Genomic DNA, 18,955 nt, shown 5'->3' on the forward strand with positions numbered 1-18,955 from the left:
AAAGAAAAAAAGGTTAATTTTTTTAAGTGTGGAATCTAAAACCCTCCTAAGAACCAATTCATACTCCTATATATTAAAATCCATTGGACATACTACTGTATATAAAATTATAAACAACAAAGACCTACTGTATAGTATAGAAAACTATGTAAAATATCTTGTAATAACCTATAATGGGAAAGGATCTGAAAAGGAATATATATATTCTTATATATAAATATAAATATATAACTGAAAAAAAGGAGTTCCCTTGTGGTGCAGTGGGTTAGGGATCCAGCATTGTCACTGCAGTGGCTTGGGTTGCTACTGTGATGCAGGTTTGATCCCTGTCCCAGGAATTTCCACATGCCAAGGGCAAGGCCAAAAAAAAAAAGTGTGTCTACTGAATCACTTTGCTCTACACCTAAAACTAATATAACATTGTAATTGCTGAATAGCATTGAGAACTTTGTCTAGATACTCATGTTGCAACTTTGTCTAGATACTCATGTTGAACAAAGGGTGGGGGAAAAATGTAATTGTAATATATACATGTAAGGATAACATGATCCCCTTGCTGTACAGTGGGAAAATTAAAAAAATAAATAAATAAAAACATTGTAATTCAACTATACTTCAAAGAAAGTTTTTTGTTCTAAAAAAAAAAAAAAAAGTCCATTGGTTTGTCTTGAACTTTGGATCTTATATAGAAGTATGATTTTGGAACATATTTTTTGATCACATGGAAAATATAAGTTCTTCAAGTGTTAATTATATTAAAAATCATCTTAATTAAAGGAAAGAAAAAAATCCTGTCCATTTTCCTTAAATTAAAAGGCTTACTTCATTCATTTTCAAGGAAAATGTCTACCAAACACCTAATTCTGTCTAGTCATAGTTTGTCAGACATTCTTTCAATTAAAAATGGTGTTCTGTGCAAAATGTGGCTAGTTCAGCTTGCAACTCAAATTGTTGTCTACGTACTTTAACCTGAGACAACCATTATTGTTTGGTAAGCAGCAGATGTGTTTTGCTTTATACCTCCCATTTTTGTCACACTCAAGGACAAGTTTTAATTAAATTGAATTTGTATTTACTATTTCGTTGAGGATGGTGTTAAATGAAACTGTTACTACATAGTGGTGAATAATACAATAATTTATATTCTTTGGATCCACTATCTTGATTTTTACTAACGTGCCAACCCATTATTGCTTTTGTATCATCAGTGCAATTGTCAACATACTATAAGAGACAAGTAATGTTTTTGTAGTATTATTAAAATCATTTGGCTTTGCAGCTACCTGAAAGTATCTCAGGGACTCTCTCAGGTCAGTGGACCACACTTTAAGAACTGCTAGTATAATCAAGTGACCAAGATGGTTTAGGTTTCTTAAAAACATCCTGGCTCAAAATTGTGTGTATTGAATTTTATTTCTTTTTCATTAGACAATGTTACAGTGGTATTCTTATTCTAGAGATTTTATCCTTATGTAAATGACCACCAGAACCATACTTAAGCATGATTCCTCCTGACTCCATGATCCAAATTAATTCTAGGAAAGGGAACAGTTTCTCCTCTCTGATTCAAAATAATAAAGACTTTGCAAAATATTTTGAAGATACAGCCAGAAAGTATAGTTCCCAGCTAACTTTACTCATTTCCAAGGTGATAGATACCGCTGCATTTATAAAACAACTGTTTCCCTAGAGTATCCTTTCTACCTATAGTTACACTGAGAGCTCTTTTTAGTCATCGGGGATGACTTCTCTTTTAATAATTAATTTGGAACATTTAAAATTGGTGAGATTTTAAATATAAAAATACAATTTTCAGCTACTTCTAAAAAACCTAGATCAACATTACTGGGCCAGTGCTAACATATGTCAGTACTCAGCTGGCATTCTTTTTACCCTCCAGCCTACTTTACTCATTTGCATTAAATGCCTGGCTCCCATAGATTTTTGAGTAATTGGTTTCTACTTTTATTGATTACTGTCTAGTTTCTCCTCCTATAAACAACATGTTTATTTTGCTATTTATTCTGGTTTAATAGCAAAACAGATTTTGAGACTTCAAATAAAGAATTTTTTTTTTTTTTGTATACTTTTCTAATAGGAAAGGCACTACCCAGTATGGTAAGGTATTTCATATTTTGAAAAAAAAAAAAACTAAAATCAGATAATAACCAAACATATTAGCTATTAATTTTGATTTTATAAATCATTTTAAATGGTTTTTCTGTGACATTCTGCTAAGTATACAAGATTTTACATTGATTTCTGTTTCTTCATTCATCTGATTGTGTTACCTATACTTTTATATATAATAAAAATTGAAAACAGAATCCCTCATCCTTTTCTATTTAATGTTCACAGAATTATATTTATCATTGAAAATAAATATAACTTAACTGTGAAATGTATACTTGCCACACTGAAATCTGTAGTACAAATTAAATTTGATTCACCTGAGAAGATATAGCTAACCAGAAATTATTAGCTATAGGGTTAAGTTTTATAGCTTAAACATTTACAAGTGGATTTGTCTTTTTTTAACTTAAAAAAAAGTCATATACATGTTCATTTCAGAAAATTAATGTAAGCAAAAAAAAGTTCCTGTGAAACAAGCCATTATAAATAACAACTGTTAAAACTTTGCTATATATCATTCTGCCTTTTTTCTATGCATTAGGTGTTTTTCTTTTCTTTTCAGGGCTGCACCTATGGCATCTGGAAGTCCCCAGCCTATGGGGTCAGATCAGAGCGACAGCTGCCAGCCATAGCCATAGCAACCCCAGATCCGAGCCGCGTCTGCGACTACACCACAGCTCGTGGCAATGCAAGATCCTTAACCCACTGAGCGAGGCCAGGGATTGAACCCGTATTCTCATAGATAGTAGTCATGTTCATTACCTCTCAGCCACAGTGGGAACTCCTTCAAATATTTTATGTAGATGGATCATGACGGAAGGTCAGTGATTAAGAGCTCAAATTTTGGAGTCTCACAGCCTTGGCCATGAATCTCAGCTTTATCACCTACTAGATTTGTGGCTTTCAGAATGTTACTTCACCTCTATAACCTTATCTCCTGTGTAAAATGAAAAATAGTATTGTTTGCCTCATAAAGTTGTTTTAGTGTTTAAATTTTAAAATGCATATGAATCACTCAACACAGTATTTGAAATATACGAAATTATCACTAAATGTTAGCTATTATTATTAAACTATATAATATTTTAACCTATCTCATTCATTTAGTCATATGAACATCTTCCTATGTTATGAACATGTTTACATGTCTTTAAATTACCATCTATGATATTAATATCAATTATTGTTCAGTATTCTAATTTGTAGGTATAGCATAGTTTTTTTTTCACCAGTCCCTTTTTCAGATTTTAGTTGTTCCCTATTTCCTAGTTTTAAAAATAATGCTGTGATAATCTCCTGGAAGTTAAATGTCTTAGAGTCTTCTCTTAAACTTAGCATTTTGTATTAACTTTACCTTTGTCAAAAGTACATGCAGAACTTTTAGGACCATGATTCCTATAATTCATATGAATGTCAGGAAGAGATCATTTTTGCATCTTCATTATTTCATAGTAATATTCTGGAAGAAGCAGTTTTTAGCATTTGCATTTGACTGATTTACTACCAGATATTTAAAAGTTATGGATCCAAAGTTGTTTGAAAAGTCAATAATATTGAATATGTAAAAGCATTGCACTATGAGGCAGTAAATATTATCTATCTTAGTCTACCACTTTATAACTTTGTTAGAACTAGTAGATCTCAATTTCTGTATCTGTAATAGCATGATATTAAGTAGCCTCTAAGATCCCTTATAGGCTTATAGTTCACTTCCTTTGAAATAAGTTTCTACATTGACTGAATAAATGTTATCATTTCGTTTAGTCCTTTCTGATATTAAGTTAATGTCCAACTAATGTAAAATAATTTATTTGTTTATTTCAGCTTTTACATTTCATGCTACTACATAACGTTAAAGATTACCAAGTGAAAATGTTCTGACTTCATCTAATATCTTTCACATGTAGGTCAAACTTGTCTCTGTTAAATGGAATATTGATTTCTCTTGGCACCCACTAGATTTTTTTTAGTTGTAGGGTAAGAGGGAAGTGAAAACTGTAGAAATGTAAGGAATAGTGAAAATAAAAATACTAGCTTTCAGTTTACCTTAATAGCTTTGATTCCTATAAATGTCTTTTTAAAGATTTGGGGTATTTGGGGTTTGTTTTGTGTGAAAGCAGCTCAACAAAAATAATCTGTGCCATTATTATTTCAGTAGCAGAATTGATTAGTTATAGCCATGATTGAAATTATGTAGTTAACTTGCCATGTCTCATTCATGACTTTAGTAGAGAGCATATCCCAAACTAAACTAATTTTAAAATCTTTATATTTTAAACGAAACCTATTCTGAAATTAGTCATGTATTTTCTTGCCCTAAACTTCAGGATTTATCTGCTGTCTTGTTTTATTCTACTTTGATTAAAGGCAAAGCACACATTAATTCAGAAATCCATTCAGTGAATATTTTTAGTGCATATTAAGTCAAGTACTGTGCTGGGTATTGAGAATATAGTAATGGATAGACTTACCCTGACTTCAAGGATCTTATATTGGAGCTAAGTGAAAAAAAAAATAATTTACAACAAATCTGTCAGAACTTTGAAAAACTAAAAAAGCTCTTTTAATCTTATGGTGGGGGGGAGAAAGACAATGAGTGAAGGGCAGGAATAGCCATTATATAAAAAGAAATAAATTCATGAGTTCCTATTGTGGCTCAGCAGGTTAAGAACCCTACAGTGTCCCTGAGGATAAGGGTTCAGTCCCTGCCCTTGCTCAGTGGGTTAAGGATCCTGCATTGCCACAGTCTACAATGTAGACCACAGAGCACAGATGTGGCTCTGATCTGGCATTGCTGTGGCTGTGGCATAGGCCAGCAGCTGCAGTTCCAATGCAACCCCTAGCCCAGAAACTAAAGTATGCCAGAGGTGAGGCCATAAAAAGAAAAAGGAAGGAAGGAAGGAAAAATACAGCAAAGAAATATGTGAGGAAAAAAATGTATCCTCAGTAGAAATCTATTAAAAATTTTATAGTCAGGAGTTCCCGTCGTGGCGCAGTGGTTAACGAATCCGACTAGGAACCATGAGGTTGTGGGTTCGGTCCCTGCCCTTGCTCAGTGGGTTAACCGATCCGGCGTTGCCATGAGCTGCAGTGTAGGTTGCAGACGCGGCTCGGATCCCGCGTTGCTGTGGCTCTGGCGTAGGCTGGTGGCTACAGCTCCGATTCAACCCCTAGCCTGGGAACCTCCATATGCCGTGGGAGCGGCCCAAGAAATAGCAACAACAAAAAGGCAAAAAAAAAAAAAAAAAAAAAAAAAAATTATAGTCAAATTGATAACTGTTTTTAAATTATAAAGAGCAGTGACATGAATATTCCTAGTTACTTCGCAATATATATATATATACTGCTTAAAATATTTTTATGTTTTAACCAATCATTATTCCAGAAATAATATGGAAACAATCATTATTTTCAATGGAAAGTATCAAAGATTGTATCAAAAATTTATGTGTAAGATTATCACAGCATTATTCTTATTCATGGAAAATTCTTAATAACTATGGTTAAATAACTTGTAATCATATACATATGAGTTATTTATATAACCTAAAAATCCTATCTTTAAGAATATTAAATGACATAAGAAAATGCTCAAAATGAAACATGTAGTTTAAAAAGTAGTAAATGAAATTGCATAGGAATTAAATTACAAGTTATTTTATAATCTGTATTAATTTTTAAACCCGATAATTTTTTTTCTTTGTTTTGTTTTGTTATTTAATAGGATTTAGTAATGTGATAAGGATGAATGTCTTTTGCCTGCTTTTCAGATTTTTGGCAAATCTTCATAAAGCCAATTATTTATTTGTTTTTATAACTGTGTTTATACCAGAGCATTTTTGTATGCAGACTAAACCATTCTATTCTTAATCTTGCAGGGTTGAAAATTATATTTCAGTAGTAGTTTGAAAATAAACTTTTTTCTACTTTATATACAAATACTTAAGGGACAGATACTGTACTATTTTAAAGTGCCTTATAGCTCTTTTATACCACACCTGTCATGGGCTTCATGACTTCTTTTTAGATAGATAAGAAATTTGGGATTGGTAGATCTCTGACTCGCTACCAAAATTCTAACATTTGACTTCTTATTTCTTCATTATTCTTTGTAATATTTCCTTGATCTTCCCCTTTTATTGGTTTAGTTTACAAATTAGTTTGCCTTTCCCCAGAAACACATTATTTCTTTTTCCCTGACACACGAATAAACTGTTGCTTCTCTTGCTTTCATTTCACTCTTCCCTCTTTTTCCTTTTTGCCTTAATAAATTACAAATGAAACATAAGTGAAGCACCAGTTTTATTGAAAGGGCTGAAATAACCAGATCCCCCAAATAATTTCTTTATTTGCAAGAGTTTGTCTTAGTTTGGGGTTCTCAAATAAAAACATTTTTCGCTCAGAGTAGTTCTAAGTGTAAATTAGGTAATTCTAAAAATAAAACAATCCAGCCCCTTAGGAGAGTCAAACAAAAATTTCTTTTTAACCTATACAGTTGTTTTTTTTTTTTTTTTTTTGTCTTTTTGCCATTTCTAGGGCTGCTCCCGTGGCATATGGAGGTTCCCAGGCTAGGGGTTGAATCGGAGCTGTAGCCACCGGCCTACACCAGAGCCACAGCAACGCGGGATCCGAGCCGCGTCTGCAACCTACACCACAGCTCACGGCAACACCGGATCGTTAACCCACTGAGCAAGGGCAGGGACCGAACCCACAACCTCATGGTTCCTAGTCGGATTCGTTAACCACTGCGCCATGACGGGAACTCCCCTATACAGTTTTAATCTAAATCAATATAAAATATGTATCATGGGAGAAAGAGGAGAAATTTGCATTAGTCATTCATAAGTAAAAGCCTAAATTTAATGAAGAGAACTGAGAGCCAGAGAATTTAATACCAGCTATCCTATTTTTTTGATTGATATGTCTCCAGAAAGCTACTGAACCTAAGATCTGAGTTCTCTCATCAATAAAACAAACAGAAAATATATAACTTTTCTCACAATTCTTCACCAAACACCTTGCAACTAAAGAGAAGTGTTAATGTATACACCAAGTGATATGCACTCCTACCTTAATGTGGCTTATACAAGTCTAAAATTTCCTTGAGGCTTAATGTTTTATTTCAATAATTAATATAAATTTGGCTTTCTATTCCAAAATTTATTTATTTGGCTTTATTAAAATGTTGCACTTACAACTACCTATTATTGGCAAGAGAGATGAGAGTGAGATGGAATAATTTTCCACTTTGTGATAATGAAATAATTTTACAATAAGCTAAGTTTTGGAGAACTTATCTAAAAAATTAAAGGGAATCAGCAATTCATATTGTATTAGCATGCAGGAAGTATCTTTTACTGCATGATATATCTAGAATTCAAGCTCTTATTTTGAAAAGATGAATACAAGTGACAGCCATTTCACTGTTCTAGAGGCCACAATGTAGTAACTATCCTTATTCCCTGAGAATAGTTTACTCAGTAATTAATTCTTTAAGAAATGTTGCAGATGAGGTGATATAGTACAATCTTTTCAGACAATTTTTTTTTAATGGCTGCACCTGCAGCATGTAGAGAGGTTCCCAGGCTGGGGGTCAATTTGGAGCTGCAGCTGAGACCTTTGCCACAGCCACGGCAATGCCAGATCCAAGTGGCATCTGCAACCTTCACAACTTACAGCCATGCAGGATCCTTAAGCCACTTAGCGAGGCCAGGAATCGAACCCGCATCCTCACAGAGACAGTGTCAGGTCCTTAACCCACTAAGCCGCATTGGGAACTCCTTTTCTAATCATTTTTAATTTCTATCTTATTAAATATGTTCCAGCTGAGAGGCTGAATAGAAGATTGAAATGGTTTTGATGCTCTGATTTTATAGTCTCAGTAAGAAATATTTACAAAAGGGTTTCTTCAGGGTACAAAAGTTATTAGTGATAATATTTTGTGTTTTGCAGCCAACATTTTAGTTTTCGATATATGTAAAACTAATAATTCAGCCAACCTATAATCCCTGTAATCCTTTACATCCATTTCTCAAATGTCATTTATATTGCAGTGATCTTATATGTAATATAAACATTTACAATTTAATTTCTCTTAGCTATTGATAGGGAATGTTCAGCCTCATAGAAAAATATGTATAAAATAGTTAATGTGTTGCTTTTGTGATTATCTTGAAGAGTAAATTTCATCTTGTCCAAATGCCAGTCTTCTGTGATTCTTTTAAATACTAGTCAAAGAAAAATAATGATGCAGTATCTGGATTAGCTGTGAATTTCTTTTATTTAAACTACTGTATCATAATTGGTGATTAAGGGTTGACTACAATAAATGAGAGTATTACTTTTTTTTTTTTTCTTTTTTTTCTTCAGGGCTGCACCCATGGCAAATGGAGGTTCCCAGGCTAGGGGTCTAAGTGGAGCTACAGCTGCCAGCCTACACCACGGCCACAACAAAGCCAGATCCAAGCTGCCTCTGCGACCTACACCACAACTCACAGCAACGCCAGATCCTTAACCCACTGAGTGAGGCCAGGGATCAAACCCCCAACCTCACGGTTCCTAGTTGGATTCGTTTCTGCTGTGCCATGATGGGAACTCCTGAGCATTACATTTTTAAATGTTGATTTGACTTTTCTCTACAACTCACATTTTAGTTTGTGAAGCATATCTTTTTCAAATTCTCTCTGAAATTTTTCATTATTAGATATTTACCTCTTTCAGGAGCCACAAAAAAAATCACATGACACATGAATTATAACCATTTCTGGCTTTGATAACCACATTGGTTTTCTAGGTCTTCCTCTTATAGCAGTTAAGAATTCCAAAAAAAATCACACTTAAATAAAATTGATGTTAAGCATTGACAGATGAGCTGTTTAAAAATCTTTGTTTAAATTGGTATTTTATTGTCTATTTTTCATGCTTAGAGTTCAATAGTGACTATCTTTTCTTATGTTCATTCTTTAAGCTTCTGTGTTTGTGCTTGCATTTGGAATTGAGATGATTTAGGAATGATTTCTTCCATACATTAATATAATAAAATTTCTTTCATAATGAAATAAACACACAGGGACATATATACATATATATCCTCTTATAGGCATCAGCTTTTTCCAACCCATTTATTTCCAGGTCTATTAATGGAATAAAACTTTAAAGTAGAAGTCAGGAACTTTGGATGTTGGTTTTAGATTTGTCATTAACATCCTATTTAACCTTGAAGAAACTACCTCATGTTTCTGGACTTGATGTAATTTTAAGCCTTCCAGAAATAAAAGATAATGTACACGTGTTGCTTCATAACAGTTCTGAATGTGTTCAGTTTCTGAAAGTTTTCAGAAAGCAGCATGAAACACTAGACTGTGTTTTTAATAGGAAACTAATTTATCTTTATAATCAAGATAGGTGTTGATTCAAAATGGAAAATAGCTTTTAATATAAAGATATTTTCTGAGATCAAAGAAAGTAGCCTAAAAGAATGACTAGATATTATGAACTCACTGTCCATCCAGAATTCCTTTTTTATAGACTGTTGCCATTCTAATTAGTATCCATTGTTTCTATACTTGAGAATTCTGTTGAATTTGAGAATCAGTGAGACTCACTGATTAAGAATGAAAATCAGTGAGAATCACTGATTAAGAATAATAATCATTGATAATCCTTAGGGTATAACAATTTGTGTTGAAGAATTAGTAAAAACTATACCAAGTAAAATCAAAAATTGGCACAATTCTTATGGACCAAGATACTTTTTTTCAAAGTGAAAATCCAGTTTTCTCAGTATTATTCCTAAGCAATTTCCATATGCTATTAGAGATGTTCTGATAGGGATAAGACACTATAGTGTGCCTCTAGAAATGATAATTTTGTAACATGGTTACATTTCTTATTTTTCCTGGTGAGCAGGAATTTGGCATCACATTGATAATTCCTCTACTATTTCCTAATGCAAGCAGGAGCATCACAGTTAGTGAGCAATGCAGGTGTGAATGGAGACCATCATTCTGTACATGCAGGAGTCATAATGTAAATGTACTTCTCTGAAGCTTCCTTCCAATCTTGTCACTCTTTTTTTTTTTTTTTTTTAGTTTGTCTTTCTCTTTAATAAAAATATTAATTATTATTATAGCTCTATGTAAAAGCAAAGGAATTTCGGAGTTCCCTTCGTGGCGCAGCAGCAACAAATCCGACTAGAAACCATGAGGTTGTGGGTTTGATCCCTGGCCTCACTCAGTGGGTTGAGGATCCTGCATTGCTGTGGCTGTGGCATAGGCTGGCAGCTGTAGCTCCAATTCATCCCTAGCCTGGGAACCTCCATTGCCGTGGATACAGCCCTAAAAAGCAAAATATTTTAAAAATTAAAAATAAAATAAAAGCAAAGGAATTTCTAGTTTACACCTCATCTAATAAGACACTTTCGGTTGAGAATCTTCCTTTTCTCATTTATACCATGATGTTAAACAAGTTTTTTAAATATCCAGTTTTATTTTTTCTTTTTTCCTATCTTACCCAAGAGGAAAATTCAACTGAAATAGCAGAAAGCTTTTAGGGAGTGAATGTATCTTACTTTGGTCTGGCATTAAAATTTTCTGGTTGGGCAGCACAATTGTTTAATTGGGAATCTCAGTGACAGCTGAACAACCTCATTGCTTGGGTCAGCAAGCTGAGGAGCTTCACTCTGTCATGTATCAAGAATGATGCTTGTCAGGACTGATCTTTCCACTGAAGGAACACTTATGTTTCTAAGTCATACCACTGATGTTTTCTAATACTACAATGGAATAGACACTAAAAAAGACAAAGTTTTCTACGTAGGTGTATTTGTAATTCTTTGTTTTTCGTAAGCCAAATGCAAATGTAACACTCCAGATACTGCTTCATCAGAAGTCCCCAAGATAACCAAAAGTAAGTGTCCATTTCCTCATCTTAGGAATAGTGTCATAACAAAGACTGAATTCTAGTGACCAGCGTATTTGCTGAGCATGTCATATAGCCTCTGGGTTAGTTAACTCTTTGGCCTCCTAAGATGGTACCTCAAGGAGTCAATTGATGATTTTGCATGTATTATTTACTAATGTTTAGAAAAATTTTTAAGTTCACTTTTTCTTTATTCTGTCTTTTTTACCCATCTTCCCTCATTGTAGCAAATTAGACGGCCGGATGAAAGCAAAGGAGTTGCTAGTAGAGTTGGATCCCTCAAAGTAAATATGTTTCTAACATTTTTTGGCAAGATTTCGTCTATAGCGTACACTTCTTCTTTTTTGGAGGGAGGTGGGAGGAAGGGGGCTTTTTCCATTTTTCACCATCCCATTTTGTTTTGTTTTAATATTTTTATTGGCTGTTGGGTCATATTTTTTTGTTTGTTTCAGCTACACATAGAGCAACCAGCTGAAGGCAAGCTGCCAAATAACTAGCTTTGAATGGCACCACAAACAAGAGAAAGGGCAACTGCCTCATTACAGGTGCCTATAATTTGGGGTTCTAGAGTAAACCGTTCCTCTGATTGATGTCACTGACTATGTGTTAAGTTCCTGTTACACAGAAAATATTTATTTTCAGAATATTATCTCCCTTTTTTACATTTTTTGTAGAATTAAATGTTATTTTAGTATCACTACCATTTGTAGTTCATTCCAGAAAAATAATTGTTATGTATTAATAACATATATATTTTTTTAATGCTAAGAATTAGGGAGAAAAGGAATTTTATATGATGCTAGTATAGTGGGCTCACATATAGCTAATAGTATTTAAGCACTCTTAATTGATTCCCTTCATTGTATTTTTTAAAGTTAAAAAGTAGTATAACAATCTGCAAAATCTGGTATACATCTAAATGTTTGCTCGTTTGTGTATGTGGCCTACTAATGTACAATTTAAAGATTTCTGATCTAATGGTCCCAGTTGCTAGTTGTTAAATATACATTTGGTCAATATATCTTGGGCACTCGATACTCTAATTAAATAATCACGATGAAAAGTTAAACAATTTATCACCCTTAAGAAACACAGACATAGCCCGTTAATCACTTTTAATGCTGCCACCATAAATGCAAGTTAGAAAATTTGCTGTATTTTTAAAATATGCAGAGAAGTCTCCCCCCAAATAACTACTGCTTTTATCTGAATCCCATTTTTCCATACAGCAGTATTAACTAAGTTAATCAAAATGAAAGATAATTTACTGTACTGGGATGTCCCAAAATTCAGTAACTACTTTGAGGCTTATATTAAGTGATTTTAAAATTGTATGCACCTATAGTTTATTTCCATTTAACAACTTATGAAGCACTAATTTCTGCACTCTTTCCTCTCCTTGCCTCTTCTGCCTTCTTAATTTTACTTTTTTGTTGTTGTTTATTTACCTGTGTGTGTGCATTCCTATAAGTGCACTGGATGAGGGTGTGTCTGTATGTTTGTGTCCTTTATTCCAGACAAGCCATCTTCTCTGTTCTCTAACACTGCTGTATACTGGGTAGCATTTTTTTATTATTATTATTTCACTAAGGATAACTAGAGGGGATGGAAAGTGTTGATTATATATGCCTATTTCAAAAACAAGGCAAACAAATTATTTAGTGAGAAAAATATGAGTTTATCTGTCTTGTTGATATATCAGTAGCATTCCTCACTGTCTACCTGTGAGGTATCCCATTTTAATTCTTTAAGGGAAGATAAATTTGTTATCATTGAGACTATGGATTATGACTTAGATTCAGTGAAAAGGCAGTACAACATAACTTTTTGAAAATTACTGATAGCAAAATAATAGTAAAATAGCATCCGTAACTACAGCACCATCTGCTATAAGCTGGATTGTGTGTACAAATACGCATGTGTTTAATTACCTCAAAGTTCAGCTTTTGGATGTGTAGAACTTCAAGTTGTAATTGTATGTTTATTGTTTTTAAGTGTATATTCAGTATGATTATGTATATACACATATATATGTATAAGAACAAAAGACACATTTTAGGGTTCAGCCTTGAGTAAGGATGCAGCTTTACATCAAAAAGTATTTTGGCAAAGAGAGGCCAGTTTCATAATTTTTAAATATCTTTATTCCATATTTCTAACAAAACAGAAAATTTGAAAATGAATTTCTAGATGATTATAAGGATAGTCATGGTATTTATTTTTTCTAACACTTTGGGGAGAAAAGATACTATAATTAAAATAAAACATCTGCCTAGTCATGGTTTATTTAGCATGTATTCTTGCACACTATACAAAGATCTTTGATGTTTGGAAATTTATGCCAAAGGCAGTGAGAAATGTATAACACTATGATCTTATTTTTAAAAGGAAAAAGGAAAACTGAAAAGAGAACAAGTTGCTTTTTCAATTCATTTTCTGATGTTTACATGTAGCTCCATCGAAAGCTGGAGGAGCTCAGAGATCACCTAGAAGGCAATGTGAAAGGATACTCTCTCAGAGTAAATGTACGATTTCACTCGGTGATTTTTTTTTCCTAAACTTCTGCTGACTGGTAATTCCAAATCTGATTGGTTTGTCCTCTCATCTCCATCTTTTTTACTTTCTGTCTCTTTTCTCCCTCTTTCTTTCTTTTCTAGCTGCAGCTTCATGCTCACATTTATAAAATAAAGATTAAATTGTCAGGGTAGAAGACCTTTAAACCACACTAACATTGTATCTGATTTAATAGTATTCTGATTCCAATGCAAAATAAAACTTTTTATTTCAAAATCTGTGTTTCTTATACAATTGTGTGATTTTCTGAGGATATTTCCATGAGACCTCATTTTGAGCTTTTCCCTTGACTGTGTCTTCTGTCCCTTGTTGGATGTGTCAGCAGGATTATAAACTGGGCTGGATGCAAGTGATAGAGCCTTGATTATTCAATTTCAATTATTAAGGAAAATGACCAATGTTGGAGCATTATTACAGGTAATATGGAAAGTAGGCACATTTTTTTCTGAGTTAATAGGCTTAACTCAGACTCCTTGGAAACAACTATAATATATCTTTTTTTTTTTTTCTAAAAATAAAATTAGGCAGTAAGAATCTTCACTAGGAGAACACCGTTATGTAACGTCTTACAGATACTTGAGATAATAGCTAATATACCCAGGACAGCACTTTGAAGGAGAACAATACCTTATAGCCATTCAATATTGTATATACATTATATGGGCATATTAACAGTAGTATTTTTGTGACTGATAGTTCAAACTCAGAGTGTTTGGTCCTTCTCCTAAATATATATTCTCGTGATAATGGGAATTAATATCTCTAGAGTGTTGCATGATATAAATATGGCAGAAGAAAAGATAAAATAATTTTTGGCTTTACTTAACTTTGACCTCATATTCCTGGGACTTGAAAAAAAAGTTCTTATGAATCCTAGCCTTGATTTACTTCTCCCAAGATTATTGGAATACATTAAGTTCACGTTAAAATATTTTTGTTATGAAGTCTAGAATTAAAAATAATAATGACATAATAATTCTCTGGTTTCTCAGTTATGCTTTTAATTATATACTATATATCTCTTTGTTAAATTTCTGACTACTCAAGTTCAAAGTTTTTTTTTAATATCAGTCATTAAATTCTAAGAGAAGGGGAGTTCCCGTCGTGGCGCAGTGGTTAACGAATCCGACTAGGAACCATGAGGTTGCGGGTTCGGTCCCTGCCCTTGCTCAGTGGGTTAACGATCCGGCGTTGCCGTGAGCTGTGGTGTAGGTTGCAGACGTGGCTCGGATCCCGCGTTGCTGTGGCTCTGGCGTAGGCCGGTGGCTACAGCTCCAATTCAACCCCTAGCCTGGGAACCTCCATATGCCGCGGGAGCGGCCCAAGAAATAGCAACAACAACAACAACAAAAAGACAAAAGACAAAAAAAAAAAAAAAAAATTCTAAGAGAAGGAAATTAATACATGTCTCATATTTCTACTTTCTTTTGAGCCAGTCCTCCTTTTCAGTCATGTTCTTTGAGAATTTGAAAGATCATCCACAATCACCCCCAGAATCTACTCCACTATTTTAAAAAAATTAAAAAGATTAGTATGAATATTATGATTAAATCAATCTAAATATACCTGGATATCATTCTAGAAATGTAAAATGTGTGTATTTAATGCAATACCAGTCCCTAACTGATGGTGAGAAGTGATACTGTTTTTCTTTCCATGTAACCAGGACCAGAAAGTTGAGACTTGCTGAGGTCTATATGGTAGAAGTTAGTGTTAGATTAGGGTTAAATTGAAAGCTCTGTGCTTTGAAAATTGGGTTTTCTCATGCCACTCTTGAATTTCTTTTTTCAATATCTGTAGTGCATGGTGGAATACATAATAACTAGTCTCAATGTCTTCATCTTTTGTTTCATTTCACTGGGTCACACTTTGTTCTGATTACCTTTTTTCTAAAATGATTGAATATAAGGTTTATCGTTATCAAGATTACTGTTAACTAGGAAAACATGAAAAAAAATCAAAAGGCAAATAATAGTATCATCTCCACAGAGTTTAGTGAAGAAAAGATAGAAATCAAAAGCTTAGCTCAATGTTCAGTTTCTCTCCTTTTGCTTTAATCCTTATTACCTCAGAATGCCTTAAAACATGCCTTGTATATTAAAAATAGTTGCTTAGAAGCAGAATAAAGTTACTCTTTATACCATAGGCTATAAAAACAGATTTTGTTTCTGAAGTAAGACAAACTGGCATATAGTAACCATCCCATTTTGTGAAAATTTATTGTAGGTGTCCACACACAAGAGCAGCTATATGGGTGCCTTATAATTCGTTCAAACATTGCTGAGTATTTCAGAGAGGTGAAAGGTTCAGAAGCGTGTCTCCAGTCACATATTTTATTTAATAGTTGAAAAAGGTGAAACGTCATTCAGAAGTTTGGGATAAGCATTTAATTTAATCATTAATACTACAATTGGTATCATCTATATGATGTATTATTTTTTAGGGATGAAAGTACTGCATTTTTATTTATTACATATAATCAGTGATATAAAGTAGAATATTCTAAGAGGTAATTTTATACTAGTATTTTATTTATTTCTCATATGAAATCATACTTCTTTATTTTACATGGACTCTTCTATTCCTATAAAAAGTATGCATTCACTTCTTGAATTCTAAATTAAGAAAGCATCAGAGTTCCCACTTGACACAGTGGGTTAAGGATCCAGCATTGTCTCTGTGGCAGCTCAGGTCCCTGCTGAGGTTTGGGTTCAATTCCCAACACTGTGTAGTGGATTAAGGATTTTGCACTGCCATAGCTGTGGTATAGGTTGCAGACTGTAGCTTGGATTTGATCCCTGGCCCAAGAACTTCCATGTGTTGTGGGTGTGGCCTAAAATTTTTAAATTAATTAATTAAGAAAATTAAGACTGTATCATCCCTGGCCCAGGAACTCCGTATTCCATGGGGCAGCCAAAAAAGAAAAAAAAAAAAAGAAGAAAAAAAAAGAATATCATTTTTTTCTGTACATTGTACAAAGCTGAAATATTTTGAAATTTAAATGAGATTTTTGTAATTTTAGTAGTAATAAAATCATCACCTTATACCTAAACAGAGTTTGCCTGATTTAACTACTGCAGAAATAACTGCAAGTCCTTAGATTAATAATGTGTTGAGAATAATGACTGAAGACTAAAACTACATAAAGGAAAAAATTAATTTTCTTTGTACTCAAATGCATGAATCTGGCAGGAAGACCGTAAGTCAGACAAAGAAAGACAAATATTGTATGATATCACTTATGTGTGGAATCTAAAAAAAATAACAGACTGGTGAATATTACAAAAAGTAGACACAAATATAGAGAACAAACTAGTGGTTACCAGTGAGGAAATGGAAGGGGGAGGGGTACGTGATTAGGAGATACAAACTATTGTGTATAAAATAAGCTACAAGGATATATTGTACAACACAAGGAATATAGTCAATATTTTATAATAAATGGAATATAACCTTTAAAAACTGTGAATCGCTCTATTGTATACCTGTAACTTACATAATATTGTATGTCAACTATACTTCAGTAAAAAAATTAATTAAAAAGTAATGCACAAGACTGAAGAACAATGCAGTGTTAAAAGTTATATAATACAGATGAATATTTTATTTAAATAATATACATCAAGGTAAATTTATAAAATTGAAGTTAATTTTTTAAAGAGTAATAGAGCCCTAGAAAATGTGAATGTTAAGACATTTAGAAAAAGGTAGGTAAGTGCTCATGAAATAAAAACAAATAGAAATAAAAGAAAGGAGAGGGATAAAAATACCTCAAAGTCCCAAATTTTGTATTTTCACTCTCTCCGTATAATATCATGGCAAATTTCCATTCAGCTACAAATATATACAGATTGGTTTGGGGTAACCAAATATGTCAATTTTTTTAAAGGCTTTGACAAACAGTAAGAGGGAAGATGACTTATGAAGACAACTTACTGGCACGTAAATGAACTTTAAGATGAAAAGTGATAAAGTAGAAGGAATATGATAATTATGAGTACTTGTTATGCTAACACAAAAAGATGGTATTGTTTGGACTGGAAAAAGTTAAAGGAGGAGTTTTTACTTAAAATAAGGCTGGTTTTGAAATGTTTAATAATTTCCTGAAGAATGGTTTCAAAATGTTTAATAATTTCCTGAATGCCAGAATAAGACTAGTATGAAATAGGGTAATATAAATAATGAGTTTATATTGGTTGGTTGTGATCTTGTGGATCTTTAATAGGTATTTTCATTCCAGCCTTAATTCCAAACTCTTTTTATAGTATTGATGAATTATCTTTGGGCTTTTTGCACTTTTTTATTTACTAAATTAATGCTATAACTCAGAGGTCTACCCTTAGTCCAAATCTTGTTTCTATTTTGTTTCTCTCCATGAGCTAGGAATGAGTTTTGCATTTTAAAATGATGGGGTGGGGGAAATCAAAATAATACCATTTTGTGACGTGAAAAATTATATGAAATTCAAATTTTAATGTCAAAAAATAAAGTTTTGTGGAAACACAGCCACACTCTTTCATTTGCATATAATCTATGGTTACTTTTGCACTACCACAACAGCAATGAACAGTTGCAGCAAAGACCATGTGGCTCATAAAGCCTAAACTACTTACTGTCTGACTGTTTACAGAAAAAGTTTGCTGAGGTCTGCTAAAACTGGTTAGTGTGTCAAGATTATATTGACAAAGAAATGATTATCATAAAGGATATGTGAATTTTCTTCATTCTATAGACTGAGAAAAGGAGAACCACTCATTTTTTCTAGGGATGGATTCAGATTATTCTGCCTGGAAGCATACACTTGAAAGAGTTGATCTCTTGTGATCTCCTGAAATTTTCTACCTTTATGCTTTTATTCTTCTTCATTACATTTTTTTTTTCCCAGCTGCTTTCTCTTCACATGCCAAACATACACACATGCACACAAAGTAAACCCACCATGGAACTGCCATTAAACCCTTCAAATACATAGAACTAGAGCTTGGATAAAATATAGATTATAAGTTCCTCTCCTTTGGGAGGCCCCTTATAGATATTTAGAGTATAAAGATAAATTCCATTGTTGCTCATTAAACTTCTTTAAAATATGTTTTTAAGAGCATTTTTGCTGTACACATGCAATTTTCTGTATATTACTTCCTTGCATCTATAGAAATATTTTCCCTGAAAACCATGACCACCTTTTGATTTCTTCTAAATTTCCTCTTTGACCTTACCTAAAATCATACCTTCTATAGAAAATTTCATACAACTAGGAAAGACACTCACTCCAATGTGATCAAATAATACATTATATTTTAATATAGCACTTAAAAATCTAAAAGGTATC

The 18,955-nt window shown here is 33.0% G+C and overlaps 1 protein-coding gene across 22 annotated transcripts in view; it reads left to right on the plus strand.

Annotated features, from left to right (window-relative positions):
• The window catches only part of GPHN (gephyrin), a 567,900-nt gene that overhangs the window by 359,128 nt on the left and 189,817 nt on the right, over positions 1-18,955 (plus strand). For 11 of the 22 annotated variants that reach the window (XM_021098013.1, XM_021098005.1, XM_021098019.1 and 8 more), the window contains one exon: positions 11,280-11,336. In XM_021098013.1, the coding sequence (XP_020953672.1) occupies positions 11,280-11,336 (57 nt within the window). 22 annotated transcript variants of the gene reach the window in all.

This window comes from Sus scrofa, chromosome 7 (assembly GCF_000003025.6).
Source record: "Sus scrofa isolate TJ Tabasco breed Duroc chromosome 7, Sscrofa11.1, whole genome shotgun sequence".
NCBI lineage: Eukaryota > Metazoa > Chordata > Mammalia > Artiodactyla > Suidae > Sus > Sus scrofa.